Below are 22,854 nucleotides of genomic sequence, written 5' to 3'. Positions count from 1 at the left end.
GGTTGGATCTTGATCCCCTGTGGCAGACATGACCTATTAGATCCCTCACCCAAGGCCTTGAATGGGTTCAGTTAAGGACAACAATGGCTACTCGGACCGCAATGGCCAGGACGATGCTAGATGACTACGGACGATGATGACAGGACAAACAGGAAGTTGCTGGCCCCAAAAGACAGTCGACAGGGGCGTTAGAGGAGACGGGGCTTTGGAAGAGGCAGTTGGTTGAGAGGACAAAATCTGTGATGGTACCTGAGGGGGTCCCCTCGAAGTAGCCGGGAACACGAGAGGAGAGGAGGCCACACAAGGTGGAGGCCGACCCGCCAGGCTCTTCTCACAATCCGGGGACTAGATAGAAAGTACCCGTGTCACAGCTGGTAGGGGCGGGGCTTAGGAAGGCTAATAAACGGGTTTGTCACCACTTAGCTTTAAGATGACCTGTTGAAAAGAGAAGGTTGCCATGGCCACCATCCAGTGAAGGACTGAAAATCTACCCTTTCTAGAAAACCACCATCCTTTGTTTGTTTCTGTCCTTCCAAAAACAGGGCTCTCTTTATGTTAAAGTCGGTCCTACCCTCCTCTCCCCCTCCTGTTTTTAAAGCTGTCTGTGCCAGTGTATGCCACGAGTGCTGGACCCTACTGGGATCAAAAGAGGGCTTAGTGTTCCTGCTAGAACTGGTGTTAACCTCATGTTAGGAGCAGGCAAGTTCAGTGCCTGGGAGCAGAACCAGGGTCCTCCTGGAGAGAAGCAAGTGTTTTAGCCACTGAGACTATCTCTCTCCTGGCCAAACCTCTATCTCTTGATTCTATGGTTGCCAGCCTAAAATATAGTTGCCCAGTATGAAGGTTCCTAAGACAGGAAGCTTCTCTGTAGTCCAGAGAGTATTTTAGGCTCTCAAGTTCCCAGAGATAGCTAAAGTTTGTATCATGCATTTCACAAAAAGGAAAAAAAAAACAATTTCCACAAGCACTTTAAATTCAAACACAATAAACGATTACTTAGAAAGGAATTAAGTCCTATGGAGGCAAGCACTGGACTCTTGAGAGGCCAAATATTGCCTAATGGAGTTGAGTTGTAGTGTTCTCTTTCGTCAAATTGATTGTAATGTTCACCCTGTTGGTTGGTGTATGTGGTGTGTGTGTGTGTGTGTGTGTGTGTGTGTAATTTTTTTCATACAGGATTTCCTTTGAAGCTTTGGAGCACGTTCTTGTCCTAGCTCTTGAAGATCAGCCTGTCCTCAGACTCACAGAGGTCTGCCTGCCTCTGCCTCCCAAGTGCTAGTATTAAAGGCATGTGTTACCACCGCCTGGCAAGCTTATCATATATATTTTTAAAATTAGAGTATTTGTAAGACTACAAATTCATGGGCTGGAGAGGTAGCTCCAGTTTGAGAGAACCCAGCTGCTCTTCTGAGGTCTCTGAATCAAGTCCCAGCACCCAGAAGGTAGCTCCCAACTGTCAGGAACTCTAACCCCAGTAGATCTGCACCCTCTTCTGGCCTTCATGGGCATTGCATGCGCGTGGTACCCAGACATAGGAGGAGACCAAACACCCACAATTACAATTACAATTACAAGAAATATTCATTATTACTATTATTTGGATTTTCAAGACAGGGTTTCTCAGAATAGTCTTGGAGTCTTGGAATTCACTCTGTAGACAGGGTGATCTTGGGCTCACAGAGAGATTAGCTTGCTTCTGCCTCTGAGTCTGGGATTAAATGCATGCACCACCACCACCCAGCTACAAATATTGGTTTCTTCAAAAAGATAATAAATTCACTTTATAGACATCTCTGAAATATGACTTTTATATGCCAAGATTGTAGTATCCTCCTCTTCTTCATTCTTCTCCATGATTTCAAATATATTTCTGATAGCTTATTGGTTTTGATATGTTTGTACATTTATTTCTGTTATGACTAAAATCTTCATTTTTTATTTTTTTAAAGTTGTAATTGGAAAAACAGTTTTGCATATCTAACTTCATCTCAATGTGTGATAGAACATAATTATTTGTTACTCAATAATTAAATTGGTGATTAATATTTCTATACCTTTAAAAATTACATCCCATTTCTATTAATATTTTTGAAGTTCATATGACATATCTTAATCATATTTATCCTACAGTCCCCTCTGTACTCTTCCCAGATTCACCCCTATTGCCTGCCCCCACCCCACTTTCATCCTCTTTTGAGACTGTCTTGATCCTATGACTCTTATAATCTTTGTGTCTATCTCCCTTTCTGAAAACATTCCCTGAGCCTTACGTGTAGGGCTGTGTTGTCAGTGTATTAATTGGAAGCCGACACTTCACAGTCAGTTCACCTCTGCATTTTTACTGGTTGTGGTTTTCTATAATGATTTCCATTCTGCTGAAAAGCGAGGAAGATTTTTGACTAGGGATGAAAGCTACCTTCATCTGTGGATACAAGATCCATTCGGGTAGAGATTGCACTGCCGTAAGAAAATGACAGGAGTAGCAGTTCTCCTCTAGGATTCATGCCTCACCAGACGGCTGGTTAGTAGTGCCAGGCATGGATTCCTTCCCACTGAGTGGGTCTGAAAGTCTACTTAGGTAGCTGTTGGCTCCCCTCGGGGTATAAGTGCTGCTATTGCACCTTTCAGAATATCTTGCCAAGCTGCATTTGTGTTGTACCTCAAAGACAATAGCAATGGACAGGACTACTGATGGCCTTTTGTCTTGGCAGCTTGCATGGCTCTTTCTGATACTATGAGATCTAGCCTTCAGGGAGAGCAGCTTGAGGTGGGATCCAGATTGATTCTTCAGATCCTGTATTTGAGTGCATTGGTGATTTCAGCAACAGGGCCTTGTCTTCTTTTTCTGGAGGGCATTAAGGGCAGGGGTCTATATTGTTTTAGGGGTCTCTTAGACTGCACTCACCAACAACTCAAAGGAGGTTTACCAACAAGGCATGGGATTTTTTATTGGATAATTAAGAATTTTTGAGGAGAGCATTGTCACCCCAATTGATGCAACTTCAATTAAACTATATATATATATTATATATATAGTATATATAGTACATAACTTACTATATATACAATATATAATTATGCATATATGTAGTATAAACAGTCCTGGCTGACCTAGAACTTACTTTGTAGACCAGGCTGATCTTAAACTCACAGAGGTCCACCAGCCTCTACCCCGTGGATGCTGGGATTAAAGGCGTGCACTGCCACATCCAGCTATATTGTAGGAAATTAAATAAGGTCAAATAATAGAATAAGTATCCTTATGGCTTGTTTGAGCATCCTTAATTCTATTTTAATTTTTTATTAGCTCTTTGAGAATTTCAAGTTTGTTTCAATGTTTTTGGATCATATTCATCTTCCTGAACTCATTCAGATCCACCCCTCTTCTTGCCCATCCACCATGGTGCCTTTTCTTTTAACACTTCAAGACTCACTTCAAATATTGCTGCCCAAACATTTTGGCTGTGTGGCTCCTCCACTCACCGGTTTTCCAGGGTCCTACATATATACTCTAAGAACCAAAGTGTCTCTTCTTTACCCAGCAGCTAGCAAATTCAAACACCCCATGGCTAATGGGAGAATTGTTTGCTGGATGCCCCTCTTGTGCTGGAAATTGGTCTGAGCCTGGGCTTGAGCAGGTTTTGTGCATTTGTCACAACTACCGAGATTACGTGTGCAGCTACCCTGCTGGGTCCCGAAGATGAGGCCTTCCATGCAACGTGTTGTTTACATGGTCCTCTCTTTAAGGACACACAGTGATTTATTATATCTTCAGAATATTCCTTTCCAGCTGGATGTGGCAGTGCACGCCTTTAATCCCAGCGTTCGGGAGGCAGAGGCTGGTGGTCCTCTGTGAGTTAGAAGCCAGCTTTTTCTACAAAGTAAGTTCTAGGGCAGCCAGGACTGTTTAATACTACATATATGCCACAAATTATATATCGTATATATGTAGCTTTCAGTAATATAGTCATCATTTTAACTCTGCAAAGTCATGAGCATAGATATTCTTTCAATCTTCTATTGTCCTTTTCAGTTTTCCCCCTCATTATCTAAAAGCTATTATGAATGTTCTGTGTACTGCTGTGGAATAATCCTTTTATATACTGTGAAGATTTGTTGCTGTGATTTATTTAATAAACAAGCTGACTACAGCTGAACGGGATAAAGTTAGCCAGAAATTGCCAAATTCAAAATGCTGGGGAAGAAGTGAAGAAGGGCAGAGTCTGGAGTTGCAGCCAGATACAGATGGAGCAGATGAATGTGCTATGTTAATAAATATACTGCCACACGGGGAATGTATAAATAAGGAATGTGCATTAACTTAAAATGTAAGAACTAGTTAGTAATAAGCCTGAGTTACTGGCTGAGAATTTGTAATTTATATTAAGCCTTCTGAGTTTTATTTGAAAACTAGCGATGAGACAGGAAATCTCTACCTACAAATGATGCCCACTGTCTGCATAAATCCACATAAGAACTTAAAGAGCTTTAAAATGTTTCTAAAGACACAAATATGGACCCCAAACACAGCTTCCTAGTTCACAGCCTCACACCAGCTGCGATGCAGAGGCACAACTTCCAACAGCTGCCTGTGACCTGGAGCCAGCTGCCAACTGCCATGAGCTGTGCTGCATGGTGGGTTCCTGCAGACTCTCACAAAGGCTGCAGTTCAGAGAAGAGTCTCCCAGCTGCTGCCTGCAGACTTAAACTACCACCACGATATCTGGTAGCATTCTCCATGGCAGGTTTGGGGTTTTACTCATGCAGACAGAGAAGGTTATAGATAAACAGTAAAGACAGATGCAGATGAATAAAACTTCTAAATGGGTTACAATGTGTTAAAAAATATACTTGGGAAGAGAAAAGAAAACGGGTAGAGAAAGTTCTTTTAAAAGGAATAGAACAATATGAATAGAATAAGCTACATAAAGATGAGAGATACACAGAGAGTCTGGATCCCGTATGTTATTGGACTATCTTTAATGTTTTCAGCTGCTGAGAGACACTGGACTATAAAACCTGCTAGATTCAAAAAAACTATACATTTAAAAAATATATTGACTTCAAAATATAAGTCAAAATTTATGTTACTTTGTGGGAGAGTTCATGCTTTCATTTCCACAGGAATGAGAGGCTATGGATTCATTCCCAGGTTAAGAAAATTATGTTTGATAGCAGAAGACCCCCTGAAAAATCTGACTGCATACGTAAGGAAATAAACCTAAAAGAGCTACAAGACATATGATATATATTTTACCTGCTCAAACATAAAACAAAAAATCTTTGGCTGACTTACGCATAATACACTGTCTATACTTGTACCTGTTCAGATATAATGTTTGAAACCTTTAAAGGTTTATATATTTTCAAGAGCTAGGTGTCACACATCAATAAAAACAGATGAAGCCGGGCGGTGGTGGCGCACGCCTTAATCCCAGCACTCGGGAGGCAGAGGCAAGGCGGATCTCTGTGAGTTCGAGACCAGCCTGGTCTACAAGAGCTAGTTCCAGGATAGGCTTCAAAACTACAGAGAACCCTGTCTCGAAAAAACAAAAAAAAAAAAACAGATGACCCCAGGTGTTTCAGCGTTTCAAAATGCCTCTGTTACAGTCTCCTCAGAATCCCACATCCAGGACAGTTTCAAGGCTGCTGGCTGAGATGATATAAATTCACAGAATACTCTAGCCGGGACTTGACCATAATCTTAAATTTTCTCAGGGTCTCCCAATGGTAACAGCACGTATTGTACTGTGTACTATTGTACTATGCCCACATTCCCAAAAGATGGCTTATGGATATTTATTATAATTTAAGGGAGTTGGTTACAAGTTGGTATTGGTAACAGTCAGGAGAAAAGCTGAACAAAGGCGATTAGATTCAGAGATCTTTTCTGAACAGAAAAGTGGGAATATAGAAATAATAGGATAAAAGGGTAGATTATTTAATTGACTTTAATCCAAAACAACTACTAATCTTAAATAGTTTATACTGGTATGAAATGTGGTTTATTGATACAGTTATTTTTGTTATATTGTATGTATATTTCTACTCTTATTTAAGGTATCGGGCTTATGCATCTCATTAAAAATGCAATGAATAATTAAGAAATGCAGATAGATAGTCATCCATAATAGTCAAGCTTATTCAGTATGTTCTCAAGGTCATATAAAGATATATTTTGATAGATGGTCTTCAAACATTTCAAAGACCTACAGAATATGACCTACAGAATATGACATTTAATATATGTTTAAAAATATAAGGAATTTCATGACAGTGAATATGGATGGGCATTGAAAAAATTCCATATAATGTTTGTTTCTTTATGACAAAAGCTAGCCATGTGGAACAAAGAAAATTCGCTTATCCTCAGTTGCTGACAGTTACTGTCCAAACTGAACCAGCAGGACACGAGAAAGGTGACTGCTAAGCTTTGCGAAGACAAGGCAGACCAGTTCTACAAAATTTCCTGCTTACAGGAAAATTTGTCAAATATATTAACAGGAATTAAGAAAAACGGACATGAATTTAAAAGAAATCAGGGGTACATATGGAGGGTTCAAATGAGAAAAAGGGAAGGGGTAAAATGATATGTATTAATTAAAATAATGGGAGAGCTGGAGACATGGCTCAGCAGTTAAGAACACTGACTGCTCATCCAGAGGTCCTGAGTTCAATTCCCAGCAACCACATAATGGCTCATGATCCTCTATAGTGGAATCTGGTGCCCTCTTCTGGTAGAAAGTTGTAAATGCAGATAGAGCATACTATTTTTCAAATAAAACAAACGAAACTAATAAATTTAAAAACCACTGGTTTCATAGAGGAGAACCCATCCCAATCACTGATATAAAATAACATCCACTGACTTCTCAGTGGAAAAGTTACAAGTCAGAAAAGCCTGAAGCATGTTATCCATGATCTGAGACCACAGATACCAACCCAGCTCACTTGACCAAGCAAAACTACCTTCTAGAGTTGAAGAAGAAAAAATGTCCCAAAATACAAACCAGCTAAAAGAATTCGTGTCCACTAAACAAATCCTGCAGAAAATACTGTACGAGATACTTCCAACTGAAAAGAGCACTAAGTGTAGCCATGAGGACATAGGCTGAAAACAAATGAAGCTATAATTACTGAAAAACAAAATAGGGCTATGAACACACACAGAGAACAAAAAGATAGCAAGGACACACACCTTTCAATAAGTATTTATTTCATCAAAAAAAACTTTGCTCCAATGAATTCAGAAAACAAAGTCCTTGGTTTTTCTGTTAGCTACCAAAACTTCATCTTAAAACAGGCAGCACCTTACACGGCAAAAAAAAAAATAGAGTAAACTGTTCCAAGCAAATGGAACCAGGAAAAAGCAGGTGCTGCTATCCCAATATCTGAAAAATAATATCTAAACTCAAACTAATAAGGTGAGATAAAGAACACATTCTTATAAGCGAACAATTAATCAAGAAGGCATTACAGGGATTAGATGGTTAGTTAAGTAGTTAAGAATACTTGCTCTTCTTCCAGAAGACCAGAGTTTGGGTCCCAGCACCTATGTTGGGTGTCTCAAGCCTCTTGTATCTCCAGTGCCAAGGGATCTGTTGCCTTCTTCCATTCTGTATGGTTACCCACTCACAAACTAAGTCAAACACACAGATAAATAACAGTAAAAAGAAATCTTTGAAAAGTCTCTTGAAATTCCCAAATAATAAAATTATCACAATCAAAAAGGCAAAATAAATCATTTTATGAATAAGCACGTGACAGTAATTTTCACAGTTTTTTGGTTAATGCAATAGGTTGTCATTTAGGCATGTAGAAAATGAGATATTGTCCATTGTGTTCCACATAGCATATGTCAAATCAGATTAGTCATATGTTAAGTATTCAATGGGTACCTGAGAGTAGTAACTCATGGAGGGGGGAACACTGCTTTAAAGGTTTGCTGCCTCATATATAAAAATTGTTTTAAAGGCGCACGCCTTTAATCTCAGCACTCAAGAGACAGAGGCAGAGGCAGGTGGATCTCTATGAGTTCTAGGACAGCCTGGTCTACAAAGTGAGTTCCAGGAGAGTTTCCAAAGCTATACAAAGAAGCCATGTCTCAAAAACAAAATAAGAAAAAAATGTTTTAGAATTGGCATTGAATTTCATTAGGACCACAATAAAATAAAACAGGTTTGCCTTTCAGTGAATGTAAGGTGAAAAAAAAAAAGGGAAAAGTAGAAACGAATGAGAAGTATTTATCTAGATAAAAGCTACAAATATTCCTGTTCATTTCTTTTAAAATCACATTTTTAATTTATCAATATTATTAAACATATTTGTAACAGGTAAGAAAATGCACATGTTACTGGATAGAGCCATGGACTTCAAACAAAGCCTTATACTTCACCTTCCTGTCTATAAAATTGCTCTAAGCTTGTTATATTAAGTAGTTAGCTGCAATAAAATATATGAAAACAGGTATTAAATGCTTGCTATCCTGTCAAATGAACATGAAAGAAGTGAAATAGAATTACAGTGTGGCCTCCAAATCATGCCTGTGTTTTATTCATCCCAAGAGACGGTTTCCTTCGGAACTTGAGTGAACGATGCTGAATTCATAAGGAGAAATATCACTACTAGATAATGAACTTAAAGAAAGATGTCAGTGAAGAAACCTTGCTGGACTTCTCAGAAGTGGAAAACCTAAATTTAGTCACGTTCAAGAAGGTTTCCTTCTCCTCCTTTTCTTCCTATTCTTCTTAACTACAGATAAAAATGAGAGAAAGTGACCCATCATACAAGAGTAATCTGCTTCCTGTATTTAAGAACGTGAGCCGCCATTGGTGCCGGTCTGCCAATTTGTGTTTTATCTCAACAGTTACATAAAATCAACATGCTTTTCTCTTATAAATTAAACCCGGAACTATTAATCAAGTGAGTACGCCAACGTTTTCACTATTGGGGTGTGTCTGTCTGTGTGTGTGCTCATCAATGAATTGAATTTACAGCCCTGCACATGCCAACACCATGAGCCACAACCTCAGTCCTGTGTGTGGTGTGTTTATTCTGCTTGAAAAGTTGTGCTGTCTTGGAAAGAAAACTGTCCAGCTAGGAAAGCCAGTGCTATTTGCACAGGTGATCTTCCTTACCGTCCTGGGCACATGGCTTCTGCATGCTTCATGGAGCACTCAGCTGTGAAAATACAGGGAAAAAAGAAAAGAAAGAAGGACAGAGAAAAGAAAGAGAAGAAAATGCTGATCACTTAAAGATACTGAAAGAAAAGCTTTCTTCAACTTTGTCAGTTTGGTTTGGTGCTAATTGGTCACATCATGACTAAATTTCTTTGGGCTTGTATAAAATATAAAAATCTATAGCTAAATGAACATTTAGTTGTTAACCATTAAAAATGACTCTAATTGAAGTACCAGCTGTTTACTATTTGTCTGTAGGAGGGTACTGCATAACTGTGGCCAGGCACGGAGAACTCAGCTAGTGCCCAACCCAGCCACCACCACCGTTATTCTGACAGTTGTAATCTGTACAGATATTGGTCTGCATTTGATACGGGTGTTAAGTCTAATACCTTTACTACTTGTTATTAGTCTTACACTGATGGACAAATGACCTCAGAGTAACCCAGGAATCCCACCAAGTACACACTACATTTCAGATTAGCAAGTATATGGCAATTTCGTCTCATTCTAAAACAGTTAAATTGAATTTGTTTTAATTAAAAGTAAAGTTTCCTCGATTAATGAATTAGAATTTAAAACGAGGCGGCACAACTGAAAAGGGACTGCAGGGATGGTGATGGATACTCAAAAATCACCACAGGAACCTGGATTTTCCGGTGCTGCAGTCTGCTGGATCTGGGCTGACATCATCACATTGTTCTTGGGTCTTCTGTTCTTCTCCTTTTTCTTCCTCCTCCTCAAAGATGTCGTGATTGTCATTCCAGGGATTACAATGGTATTCGCCTGTTTATTTAGTAAAGATCATTAAAAACCAGAGTGAAAAAAAGTATCCTAATTCCCAACCAATAGTGCCAGCCACATCTACTCTCAGGATAAAGAACATGAGAGACTAAAAACCAGTAATTAGGTACCTTCTTTCTGTTCACGCTACCCCTTCCCTAATCTTCACACTTCTGCCACCTGATCATTCCCACAGTGACATTTCTTTCCCTTTCCCAGCAGATATCCCAAGCAATGATGTTCACTTCTTCTCCTTTGAAGAAGACATCAGAAGCATTGGTCCCCATTGCATCCATTACACCTTGGGCAGGACCTCGGCAGGAAGATACCTGTGTGCCTCAAGTACGAATTTCTTGGTAAATTTTTCTCAAGCCGTGAATACTAACACTCCCTTCCCCAGCAAGTGCTCAAAAAGTAGTTATCCATGCAGAGCATCAAACTCCTAAGACCCTTGACACCTTTTAAAGCCATAAACAAAATGAGGAACACCATTTGCTTGTTCTTTGACTGTAGATGTCCCTTCTATTAGCTCCCAAGCTCTCTTTTGGAGATCATGGCTACATAGTGAGCTCAAGGTCGATCAGGGCTACATGAGACTGTCTCAAATCAAAAACTTATGAAGGTTGTTAGAGACTGGCCTCGATCACAGAGATCCCCCTGCCTCTGCCTCCTGAGTGCTGGGAGTCGAGGCTGTCCCCACCACTGCCCTGCATGAACCAATTTTTTAACCAGAACCTTTTGACCTTAGAGGCATTTCCCGCCCAGCCATGATTTTGCCCACTAGAGGCCAGCACTGAGCAGAGTCAATTGTTGCACCCAGAGAAGCCCTGGCCTCAGCCTCCCTGTCAGTGACAATCTTTGTCCTTATTTCCTGCCTCCCAACCGCTGCCCAGCACCAATCTCCTCATCTAGGCCCCTAGAGCTTGTTTCCTTACCCTCTGAGGTCATGGCTTGCTCGATGACTTCCCTTTTTGGCTCTTCTGTTGTCGCCGCCTGTGCTGCCATCTCTTCTCCTGCTTGCTCCTTGGCTGCTGCCCCAACTGCTGGCTCTCTCATGCAAAGATGTGGCTCTGGCAGGTAATGATCTGCTTCGTCCTCGAAGTCTGGAGGCTCCTCCAGCTCCGGAAACGTTGAGATAATTTCTGGCAGGCTTCGGGCCCGACCTGCAGTGTATGGGGCCTGGCAGCCATACCCTGCGGCCGTCACTGTGGATGGAAGGGGCCCCGATGGAACTTGGACCTCACTTGAGTGGCCAGAAGCAGAAGGGCCAGGTGTTTCTATCGCTCCGTCGTTTTCACGGGGGTTCCCCATCGAGGCATGGTCGTTGTAATAGACACGGTTGAGAATGGCATGGATCACGTCCAGAAAGATGAATCGGAAGGCAGCCATTGGGAATCGATGGTCTTCCACCGCTTCTCGATCTCTTAGATTTTCCATCTCCTCCTCTCCTCCCTCCTCGTCAACAGGTTCAATATCTGAGTCTTCCTCAGCATCTGAGCTCTCTCTCCTGTCACCCCCTTCTTCCTGGTTTCTTTCAGGCCCAGCATTGTCCATCCCCCTAGGATGAACGGCCATCATCTCTTCAATGGCAGGAGTGGCCGAGGCCCCATTGAGGCCGGACTCGTGGCCTATCTCGCTGCCCCCTGCAGCTTCTTGTAGCCACTCTCCCTCAAGGGCTACCGGGTCATCTCGGGTCTCTCTGGTTGGATCTTGATCCCCTGTGGCAGACATGACCTATTAGATCCCTCACCAAGGCCTTGAATGGGTTCAGTTAAGGACAACAATGGCTACTCGGACCGCAATGGCCAGGACGATGCTAGATGACTACGGACGATGATGACAGGACAAACAGGAAGTTGCTGGCCCCAAAAGACAGTCGACAGGGGCGTTAGAGGAGACGGGGCTTTGGAAGAGGCAGTTGGTGAGAGGACAAAATCTGTGATGGTACCTGAGGGGGTCCCATCGAAGTAGCCGGGACACGAGAGGAGAGGAGGCCACACAAGGTGGAGGCCGACCCGCCAGGCTCTTCTCACATCCGGGGACTAGATAGAAGTACCCGTGTCACAGCTGGTAGGGGCGGGGCTTAGGAAGGCTAATAAACGGGTTTGTCACCACTTAGCTTTAAGATGACCTGTTGAAAAGAGAAGGTTGCCATGGCCACCATCCAGTGAAGGACTGAAAATCTACCCTTTCTAGAAAACACCATCCTTTGTTTGTTTCTGTCCTTCCAAAAACAGGGCTCTCTTTATGTTAAAGTCGGTCCTACCCTCCTCTCCCCTCCTGTTTTAAAGCTGTCTGTGCCAGTGTATGCCACGAGTGCTGGACCCTCCTGGGATCAAAAGAGGGCTTAGTGTTCCTGCTAGAACTGGTGTTAACCTCATTTAGGAGCAGGCAAGTCAGTGCTGGGAGCAGAACCAGGGTCCTCTGGAAGAGAAGCAAGTGTTCTTAGCCACTGAGCTATCTCTCTCCTGGCCAAACCCTATCCTCTTGATTCTATGGTTGCCAGCTAAAATATAGTTGCCCAGTATGAAGGTTCCTAAGACAGGGAAGCTTCTTCTGTAGTCCAGAGAGTATTTTAGGCTCTCAAGTTCCCAGAGATAGCTAAAGTTTGTATCATGCATTTCCACAAAAGGAAAAAAAAAACAATTTCCACAAGCACTTTAAATTCAAACACAATAAACGCATTTACTTAGAAAGGAATTAAGTCCTATGGAGGGCAAGCACTGGACTCTTGAGAGGCCAATATTGCCTAAATGGAGTTGAGTTGTTAGTGTTCTCTTTCGTCAAAATTGATTGTAATGTTCACCTGTTGTGTGTGTGTATGTGTGTGTGTGTGTGTGTGTGTGTGTGTGTGTGTAATTTTTTTCATACAGGATTTCCTTGAAGCTTTGGAGCACGTTCTTGTCCTAGCTCTTGAAGATCAGCCTGTCCTCAGACTCACAGAGGTCTGCCTGCCTCTGCCTCCCAAGTGCTAGTATTAAAGGCATGTGTTACCACTGCCTGGCAAGCTTTACATATATATTTTTAAAATTAGAGTATTTTGTAAGACTACAAATTCATGGGCTGGAGAGGTAGCTCCAGTTTGAGAGAACCCAGCTGCTCTTCTGAGGTCTCTGATCAAGTCCCAGCACCCAGAAGGTAGCTCCCAACTGTCAGGAACTCTAACCCCAGTAGATCTGCACCCTCTTCTGGCCTTCATGGGCATTGCATGCGCGTGGTACCCAGACATAGGAGGAGACCAAACACCCACAATTACAATTACAATTACAAGAAATATTATTATTACTATTATTTGGATTTTCAAGACAGGGTTTCTCAGAATAGTCTTGGAGTCTTGGAATTCACTCTGTAGACCAGGGTGATCTTGGGCTCACAGAGAGATTAGCTTGCTTCTGCCTCTGAGTCTGGGATTAAATGCATGCACCACCACCACCCAGCTACAAATATTGGTTTCTTCAAAAAGATAATAAATTCACTTTATAGACATCTCTGAAATATTGACTTTTATATGCCAAGATTGTAGTATCCTCCTCTTCTTCATTCTTCTCCATGATTTCAAATATATTTCTGATAGCTTATTTGGTTTTGATATGTTTGTACATTTATTTCTGTTATGACTAAAATCTTCATTTTTTATTTTTTTAAAGTTGTAATTGGAAAAACAGTTTTGCATATCTAACTTCATCTCAATGTGTGATAGAACATAATTATTTGTTACTCAATAATTAAATTGGTGATTAATATTTCTATACCTTTTAAAAATTACATCCCATTTCTATTAATTATTTTTGAAGTTCATATGACATATCTTAATCATATTTATCCTACAGTCCCCTCTGTACTCTTCCCAGATTCACCCCTATTGCCTGCCCCACCCCACTTTCATCCTCTTTTGAGACTGTCTTGATCCTATGACTCTTATAATCTTTGTGTCTCTCTCCCTTTCTGAAACATTCCCTGAGCCTTACGTGTAGGGCTGTGTTGTCAGTGTATTAATTGGAAGCCGACACTTCACAGTCAGTTCATCTCTGCATTTTTACTGGTTGTGGTTTTCTATAATGATTTCCATCTGCTGAAAAGCGAGGAAGATTTTTTGACTAGGGATGAAAGCTACCTTCATCTGTGGATACAAGATCCATTCGGGTAGAGATTGCACTGCCGTAAGAAAATGACAGGAGTAGCAAGTTCTCCTCTAGGATTCATGGCCTCACCAGACGGCTGGTTAGTAGTGCCAGGCATGGATTCCTTCCCACTGAGTGGGTCTGAAGTCTACTTAGGTAGCTGTTGGCTCCCCTCGGGGTATAAGTGCTGCTATTGCACCTTTCAGAATATCTTGCCAAGCTGCATTTGTGTTGTACCTCAAAGACAATAGCAATGGACAGGACTACTGATGGCCTTTTGCTCTTGGCAGCTTGCATGGCTCTTTCTGATACTATGAGATCTAGCCTTCAGGAGAGCAGCTTTGAGGTGGGATCCAGATTGATTCTTTCAGATCCTGTATTTGAAGTGCATTGTGATTTCAGCAACAGGGCCTTGTCTTCTTTTTCTGGAGGGCATTAAGGGCAAGGGTCTATATTGTTTTAGGGGTCTCTTAGACTGCACTCACCAACAACTCAAAAGGAGGTTTACCACACAAGGCACTGGGATTTTTATTGGATAATTAAGGAATTTTTGAGGAGAGCATTGTCACCCCAATTGATGCAACTTCAATTAAACTATATATATATATATATATATGTATATATAGTACATAACTTACTATATATACAATATATAATATATGCATATATGTAGTATAAACAGTCCTGGCTGACCTAGAACTTACTTTGTAGACCAGGCTGATCTTAAACTCACAGAGGTCCACCAGCCTCTACCCCGTGGATGCTGGGATTAAAGGCGTGCACTGCCACATCCAGCTAATATTGTATGGAAATTTAAATAAAGGTCAAAATAATAGAATAAGTATCCTTATGGCTTGTTTGAGGCATCCTTAATTCTATTTTAATTTTTTATTAGCTCTTTGAGAATTTCAAGTTTGTTTCAATGTTTTTGGATCATATTCATCCTTCCTGAACTCATTCAGATCCACCCCTCTTCTTGCCCATCCACCCTGGTGCCTTTTCTTTTAACACTTCAAGACTCACTTCAAATATTGCTGCCCAAACATTTTTGGCTGTGTGGTCCTCCACTCACCGGTTTTCCAGGGTCTACATATACTCTAAGAACAAAGTGTCTCTTCTTTACCCAGCAGCTAGCAAATTCCAAACACCCCATGGCTAATGGGAGAATTGTTTGCTGGATGCCCCTCTTGTGCTGGAAATTGGTCTGGCCTGGGCTTGAGCAGGTTTTGTGCATTTGTCACAACTACCGAGATTACGTGTGCAGCTACCCTGCTGGGTCCCGAAGATGAGGCCTTCCATGCAACGTGTTGTTTACATGGTCCTCTCTTTAAGGACACACAGTGATTTATTATATCTTCAGAATATTCCTTTCAGCTGGATGTGGCAGTGCACGCCTTTAATCCCAGCGTTCGGGAGGCAGAGGCTGGTGGTCCTCTGTGAGTTAGAAGCCAGCTTTTTCTACAAAGTAAGTTCTAGGGCAGCCAGGACTGTTTATACTACATATATGCACAAATTATATATCGTATATATGTAGCTTTCAGTAATATAGTCATCATTTTAACTCTGCAAAGTCATGAGCATAGATATTCTTTCAATCTTCTATTGTCCTTTTCAGTTTTCCCCCTCATTATCTAAAAGCTATTATGAATGTTCTGTGTACTGCTGTGGAATAATCCTTTTATATACTGTGAAGATTTGTTGCTGTGATTTATTTAATAAACAAGCTGACTACAGCTGAACGGGATAAAGTTAGCCAGAAATGCCAAATTCAAAATGCTGGGAAGAAGTAGAAGAAGGGCAGAGTCTGGAGTTGCCAGCCAGATACAGATGGAGCAGATGAATGTGCTATGTTAATAAATATACTGCCACACGGGGAATGTATAAATAAGGAATGTGCATTAACTTAAAATGTAAGAACTAGTTAGTAATAAGCCTGAGTTACTGGCTGAGAATTTGTAATTTATATTAAGCCTCTGAGTTTTATTTGAAACTAGCGATGAGACAGGAAATCTCTACCTACAAATGATGCCCACTGTCTGGCATAAATCCACATAAGAACTTAAAGAGCTTTAAAATGTTTCTAAAGACACAAATATGGACCCAAACACAGCTTCCTAGTTCACAGCCTCACACCAGCTGCGATGCAGAGGCACAACTTCCAACAGCTGCCTGTGACCTGGAGCCAGCTGCCAACTGCCATGAGCTGTGCTGCATGGTGGGTTCCTGCAGACTCTCACAAAGGCTGCAGTTCAGAGAAGAGTCTCCCAGCTGCTGCCTGCAGACTTAAACTACCACCACGATATCTGGTAGCATTCTCCATGGCAGGTTTGGGGTTTTACTCATGCAGACAGAGAAGGTTATAGATAAACAGTAAAGACAGATGCAGATGAATAAAACTTCTAAATGGGTTACAATGTGTTAAAAATATACTTGGGAAGAGAAAAGAAAACGGGTAGAGAAAGTTCTTTTAAAAGGAATAGAACAATATGAATAGAATAAGCTACATAAAGATGAGAGATACACAGAGAGTCTGGATCCCGTATGTTATTGGACTATCTTTAATGTTTTCAGCTGCTGAGAGACACTGGACTATAAAACCTGCTAGATTCAAAAAAACTATACATTTAAAAAATATATTGACTTCAAAATATAAGTCAAAATTTATGTTACTTTGTGGGAGAGTTCATGCTTTCATTTCCACAGGAATGAGAGGCTATGGATTCATTCCAGGTTAAGAAAATTATGTTTGATAGCAGAAGACCCCCTGAAAAATCTGACTGCATACGTAAGGAAATAAACCTAAAAGAGCTACAAGACATATGATATATATTTTACCTGCTCAAACATAAAACAAAAAATCTTTGGCTGACTTACGCATAATACACTGTCTATACTTGTACCTGTTCAGATATAATGTTTGAAACCTTTAAAGGTTTATATATTTTCAGAGCTAGGTGTCACACATCAATAAAAACAGATGAAGCCGGGCGGTGGTGGCGCACGCCTTTAATCCCAGCACTCGGGAGGCAGAGGCAGGCGGATCTCTGTGAGTTCGAGACCAGCCTGGTCTACAAGAGCTAGTTCCAGGATAGGCTTCAAAACTACAGAGAAACCCTGTCTCGAAAAAACAAAAAAAAAAAAAACAGATGACCCCAGGTGTTTCAGCGTTTCAAAATGCCTCTGTTACAGTCTCCTCAGAATCCCACATCCAGGACAGTTTCAAGGCTGCTGGCTGAGATGATATAAATTCACAGAATACTCTAGCCGGGACTTGACCATAATCTTAAATTTTCTCAGGGTCTCCCAATGGTAACAGCACGTATTGTACTGTGTACTATTGTACTATGCCCACATTCCCAAAAGATGGCTTATGGATATTTATTATAATTTAAGGGAGTTGGTTACAAGTTGGTATTGGTAACAGTCAGGAGAAAAGCTGAACAAAGGCGATTAGATTCAGAGATCTTTTCTGAACAGAAAAGTGGGAATATAGAAATAATAGGATAAAAGGGTAGATTATTTAATTGACTTTAATCCAAAACAACTACTAATCTTAAATAGTTTATACTGGTATGAAATTTGGTTTATTGATACAGTTATTTTTGTTATATTGTATGTATATTTCTACTCTTATTTAAGGTATCGGGCTTATGCATCTCATTAAAAATGCAATGAATAATTAAGAAATGCAGATAGATAGTCATCCATAATAGTCAAGCTTATTCAGTATGTTCTCAAGGTCATATAAAGATATATTTTGATAGATGGTCTTCAAACATTTCAAAGACCTACAGAATATGACCTACAGAATATGACATTTAATATATGTTAAAAATATAAGGAATTTCATGACAGTGAATATGATGGGCATTGAAAAAATTCCATATAATGTTTGTTTTCTTTATGACAAAAGCTAGCCATGTGGACAAAGAAAATTCGCTTATCCTCAGTTGCTGACAGTTACTGTCCAAACTGAACCAGCAGGACACAAGAAAGGTGACTGCTAAGCTTTGCGAAGACAAGGCAGACCAGTTCTACAAAATTTCCTGCTTTACAGGAAAATTTGTCAAATATATTAACAGGAATTAAGAAAAACGGACATGAATTTAAAAGAAATCAGGGGTACATAGGAGGGTTCAAATGAGAAAAAGGGAAGGGGTAAAATGATATGTATTAATTAAAATAATGGGAGAGCTGGAGACATGGCTCAGCAGTTAAGAACACTGACTGCTCATCCAGAGGTCCTGAGTTCAATTCCCAGCAACCACATAATGGCTCATGATCCTCTATAGTGGAATCTGGTGCCCTCTTCTGGTAGAAAGTTGTAAATGCAGATAGAGCATACTATTTTTCAAATAAAACAAACGAAACTAATAAATTTAAAAACCACTGGTTTCATAGAGGAGAACCCATCCCAATCACTGATATAAAAATAACATCCACTGACTTCTCAGTGGAAAAGTTACAAGTCAGAAAAGCCTGAAGCAATGTTATCCATGATCTGAGACCACAGATACCAACCCAGCTCACTTGACCAAGCAAAACTACCTTCTAGAGTTGAAGAAGAAAAAATGTCCCAAAATACAAACCAGCTAAAAGAATTCGTGTCCACTAAACAAATCCTGCAGAAAATACTGTACGAGATACTTCCAACTGAAAAGAGCACTAAGTGTAGCCATGAGGACATAGGCTGAAAACAAATGAAGCTATAATTACTGAAAAACAAAATAGGGCTATGAACACACACAGAGAACAAAAAGATAGCAAAGGACACACACCTTTCAATAAGTATTTATTCATCAAAAAAAACTTTGCTCCAATGAATTCAGAAACAAAGTCCTTGGTTTTCTGTTAGCTACCAAAACTTCATCTTAAAACAGGCAGCACCTTACACGGCAAAAAAAAAAATAGAGTAAACTGTTCCAAGCAAATGGAACCAGGAAAAAAGCAGGTGCTGCTATCCCAATATCTGAAAAATAATATCTAAACTCAAACTAATAAGGTGAGATAAAGAACACATTCTTATAAGCGAACAATTAATCAAGAAGGCATTACAGGGATTAGATGGTTAGTTAAGTAGTTAAGAATACTTGCTCTTCTTCCAGAAGACCAGAGTTTGGGTCCCAGCACCTATGTTGGGTGTCTCAAGCCTCTTGTATCTCCAGTGCCAAGGGATCTGTTGCCTTCTTCCATTCTGTATGGTTACCCACTCACAAACTAAGTCAAACACACAGATAAATAACAGTAAAAAGAAATCTTTTGAAAAGTCTCTTGAAATTCCCAAATAATAAAATTATCACAATCAAAAAGGCAAAATAAATCATTTTATGAATAAGCACGTGACAGTAATTTTCACAGTTTTTTGGTTAATGCAATAGGTTGTCATTTAGGCATGTAGAAAATGAGATATTGTCCATTGTGTTCCACATAGCATATGTCAAATCAGATTAGTCATATGTTAAGTATTCAATGGGTACCTGAGAGTAGTAACTCATGGAGGGGGGAACACTGCTTTAAAGGTTTGCTGCCTCATATATAAAAATTGTTTTAAAGGCGCACGCCTTTAATCTCAGCACTCAAGAGACAGAGGCAGAGGCAGGTGGATCTCTATGAGTTCTAGGACAGCCTGGTCTACAAAGTGAGTTCCAGGAGAGTTTCCAAAGCTATACAAAGAAGCCATGTCTCAAAAACAAAATAAGAAAAAAATGTTTTAGAATTGGCATTGAATTTCATTAGGACCACAATAAAATAAAACAGGTTTGCCTTTCAGTGAATGTAAGGTGAAAAAAAAAAAGGGAAAAGTAGAAACGAATGAGAAGTATTTATCTAGATAAAAGCTACAAATATTCCTGTTCATTTCTTTTAAAATCACATTTTTAATTTATCAAATATTATTAAACATATTTGTAACAGGTAAGAAAATGCACATGTTACTGGATAGAGCCATGGACTTCAAACAAAGCCTTATACTTCACCTTCCTGTCTATAAAATTGCTCTAAGCTTGTTATATTAAGTAGTTAGCTGCAATAAAATATATGAAAACAGGTATTAAATGCTTGCTATCCTGTCAAATGAACATGAAAGAAGTGAAATAGAATTACAGTGTGGCCTCCAAATCATGCCTGTGTTTTATTCATCCCAAGAGACGGTTTCCTTCAGGAACTTGAGTGAACGATGCTGAATTCATAAGGAGAAATATCACTACTAGATAATGAACTTAAAGAAAGATGTCAGTGAAGAAACCTTGCTGGACTTCTCAGAAGTGGAAAACCTAAATTTAGTCACGTTCAAGAAGGTTTCCTTCTCCTCCTTTTCTTCCTATTCTTCTTAACTACAGATAAAAATGAGAGAAAGTGACCCATCATACAAGAGTAATCTGCTTCCTGTATTTAAGAACGTGAGCCGCCATTGGTGCCGGTCTGCCAATTTGTGTTTTATCTCAACAGTTACATAAAATCAACATGCTTTTCTCTTATAAATTAAACCCGGAACTATTAATCAAGTGAGTACGCCAACGTTTTCACTATTGGGGTGTGTCTGTCTGTGTGTGTGCTCATCAATGAATTGAATTTACAGCCCTGCACATGCCAACACCATGAGCCACAACCTCAGTCCTGTGTGTGGTGTGTTTATTCTGCTTGAAAAGTTGTGCTGTCTTGGAAAGAAAACTGTCCAGCTAGGAAAGCCAGTGCTATTTGCACAGGTGATCTTCCTTACCGTCCTGGGCACATGGCTTCTGCATGCTTCATGGAGCACTCAGCTGTGAAAATACAGGGAAAAAAGAAAAGAAAGAAGGACAGAGAAAAGAAAGAGAAGAAAATGCTGATCACTTAAAGATACTGAAAGAAAAGCTTTCTTCAACTTTGTCAGTTTGGTTTGGTGCTAATTGGTCACATCATGACTAAATTTCTTTGGGCTTGTATAAAATATAAAAATCTATAGCTAAATGAACATTTAGTTGTTAACCATTAAAAATGACTCTAATTGAAGTACCAGCTGTTTACTATTTGTCTGTAGGAGGGTACTGCATAACTGTGGCCAGGCACGGAGAACTCAGCTAGTGCCCAACCCAGCCACCACCACCGTTATTCTGACAGTTGTAATCTGTACAGATATTGGTCTGCATTTGATACGGGTGTTAAGTCTAATACCTTTACTACTTGTTATTAGTCTTACACTGATGGACAAATGACCTCAGAGTAACCCAGGAATCCCACCAAGTACACACTACATTTCAGATTAGCAAGTATATGGCAATTTCGTCTCATTCTAAAACAGTTAAATTGAATTTGTTTTAATTAAAAGTAAAGTTTCCTCGATTAATGAATTAGAATTTAAAACGAGGCGGCACAACTGAAAAGGGACTGCAGGGATGGTGATGGATACTCAAAAATCACCACAGGAACCTGGATTTTCCGGTGCTGCAGTCTGCTGGATCTGGGCTGACATCATCACATTGTTCTTGGGTCTTCTGTTCTTCTCCTTTTTCTTCCTCCTCCTCAAAGATGTCGTGATTGTCATTCCAGGGATTACAATGGTATTCGCCTGTTTATTTAGTAAAGATCATTAAAAACCAGAGTGAAAAAAAGTATCCTAATTCCCAACCAATAGTGCCAGCCACATCTACTCTCAGGATAAAGAACATGAGAGACTAAAAACCAGTAATTAGGTACCTTCTTTCTGTTCACGCTACCCCTTCCCTAATCTTCACACTTCTGCCACCTGATCATTCCCACAGTGACATTTCTTTCCCTTTCCCAGCAGATATCGTAAGCAATGATGTTCACTTCTTCTCCTTTGAAGAAGACATCAGAAGCATTGGTCCCCATTGCATCCATTACACCTTGGGCAGGACCTCGGCAGGAAGATACCTGTGTGCCTCAAGTACGAATTTCTTGGTAAATTTTTCTCAAGCCGTGAATACTAACACTCCCTTCCCCAGCAAGTGCTCAAAAAGTAGTTATCCATGCAGAGCATCAAACTCCTAAGACCCTTGACACCTTTTAAAGCCATAAACAAAATGAGGAACACCATTTGCTTGTTCTTTGACTGTAGATGTCCCTTCTATTAGCTCCCAAGCTCTCTTTTGGAGATCATGGCTACATAGTGAGCTCAAGGTCGATCAGGGCTACATGAGACTGTCTCAAATCAAAAACTTATGAAGGTTGTTAGAGACTGGCCTCGATCACAGAGATCCCCCTGCCTCCGCCTCCTGAGTGCTGAGAGTCGAGGCTGTCCCCACCACTGCCCTGCATGAACCAATTTTTTAACCAGAACCATTTGACCTTAGAGGCATTTCCCGCCCAGCCATGAGTTTGCCCACTAGAGGCCAGCACTGAGCAGAGTCAATTGTTGCACCCAGAGAAGCCCTGGCCTCAGCCTCCCTCTCAGTGACAATCTTTGTCCTTATTTCCTGCCTCCCAACCGCTGCCCAGCACCAATCTCCTCATCTAGGCCCCTAGAGCTTGTTTCCTTACCCTCTGAGGTCATGGCTTGCTCGATGACTTCCCTTTTTGGCTCTTCTGTTGTCGCCGCCTGTGCTGCCATCTCTTCTCCTGCTTGCTCCTTGGCTGCTGCCCTAAATGCTGGCTCTCTCATGCAAAGATGTGGCTCTGGCAGGTAATGATCTGCTTCGTCCTCGAAGTCTGGAGGCTCCTCCAGCTCCGGAAACGTTGAGATAATTTCTGGCAGGCTTCGGGCCCGACCTGCAGTGTATGGGGCCTGGCAGCCATACCCTGCGGCCGTCACTGTGGATGGAAGGGGCCCCGAT

At 40.6% G+C, this 22,854-nt stretch overlaps 1 protein-coding gene across 1 annotated transcript; it reads right to left on the bottom strand.

Annotated features, from left to right (window-relative positions):
* Positions 1 to 10,826: 10,826 nt before the first annotated feature.
* On the bottom strand, positions 10,827 to 11,693 carry LOC119804444 (cancer/testis antigen 47A-like). The gene has a single exon (XM_038315859.2). It carries the CDS (start codon positions 11,691 to 11,693, stop codon positions 10,827 to 10,829), a length of 867 nt encoding a protein of 288 aa, XP_038171787.2.
* Positions 11,694 to 22,854: the final 11,161 nt, after the last annotated feature.

Source organism: Arvicola amphibius, chromosome X, assembly GCF_903992535.2.
Source record: "Arvicola amphibius chromosome X, mArvAmp1.2, whole genome shotgun sequence".
Taxonomy (NCBI): Eukaryota; Metazoa; Chordata; class Mammalia; order Rodentia; family Cricetidae; genus Arvicola; species Arvicola amphibius.
The sequence above is the reverse complement of the archived record's forward strand: the minus strand, read 5'-3'. Positions and strand labels throughout refer to the sequence as shown.

Bases quoted from the DNA above. Each gene is read 5' to 3' on its own strand.
- LOC119804444 (XM_038315859.2), bottom strand. From the start codon at position 11,693: ATGTCTGCCACAGGGGATCAAGATCCAACCAGAGAGACCCGAGATGAC.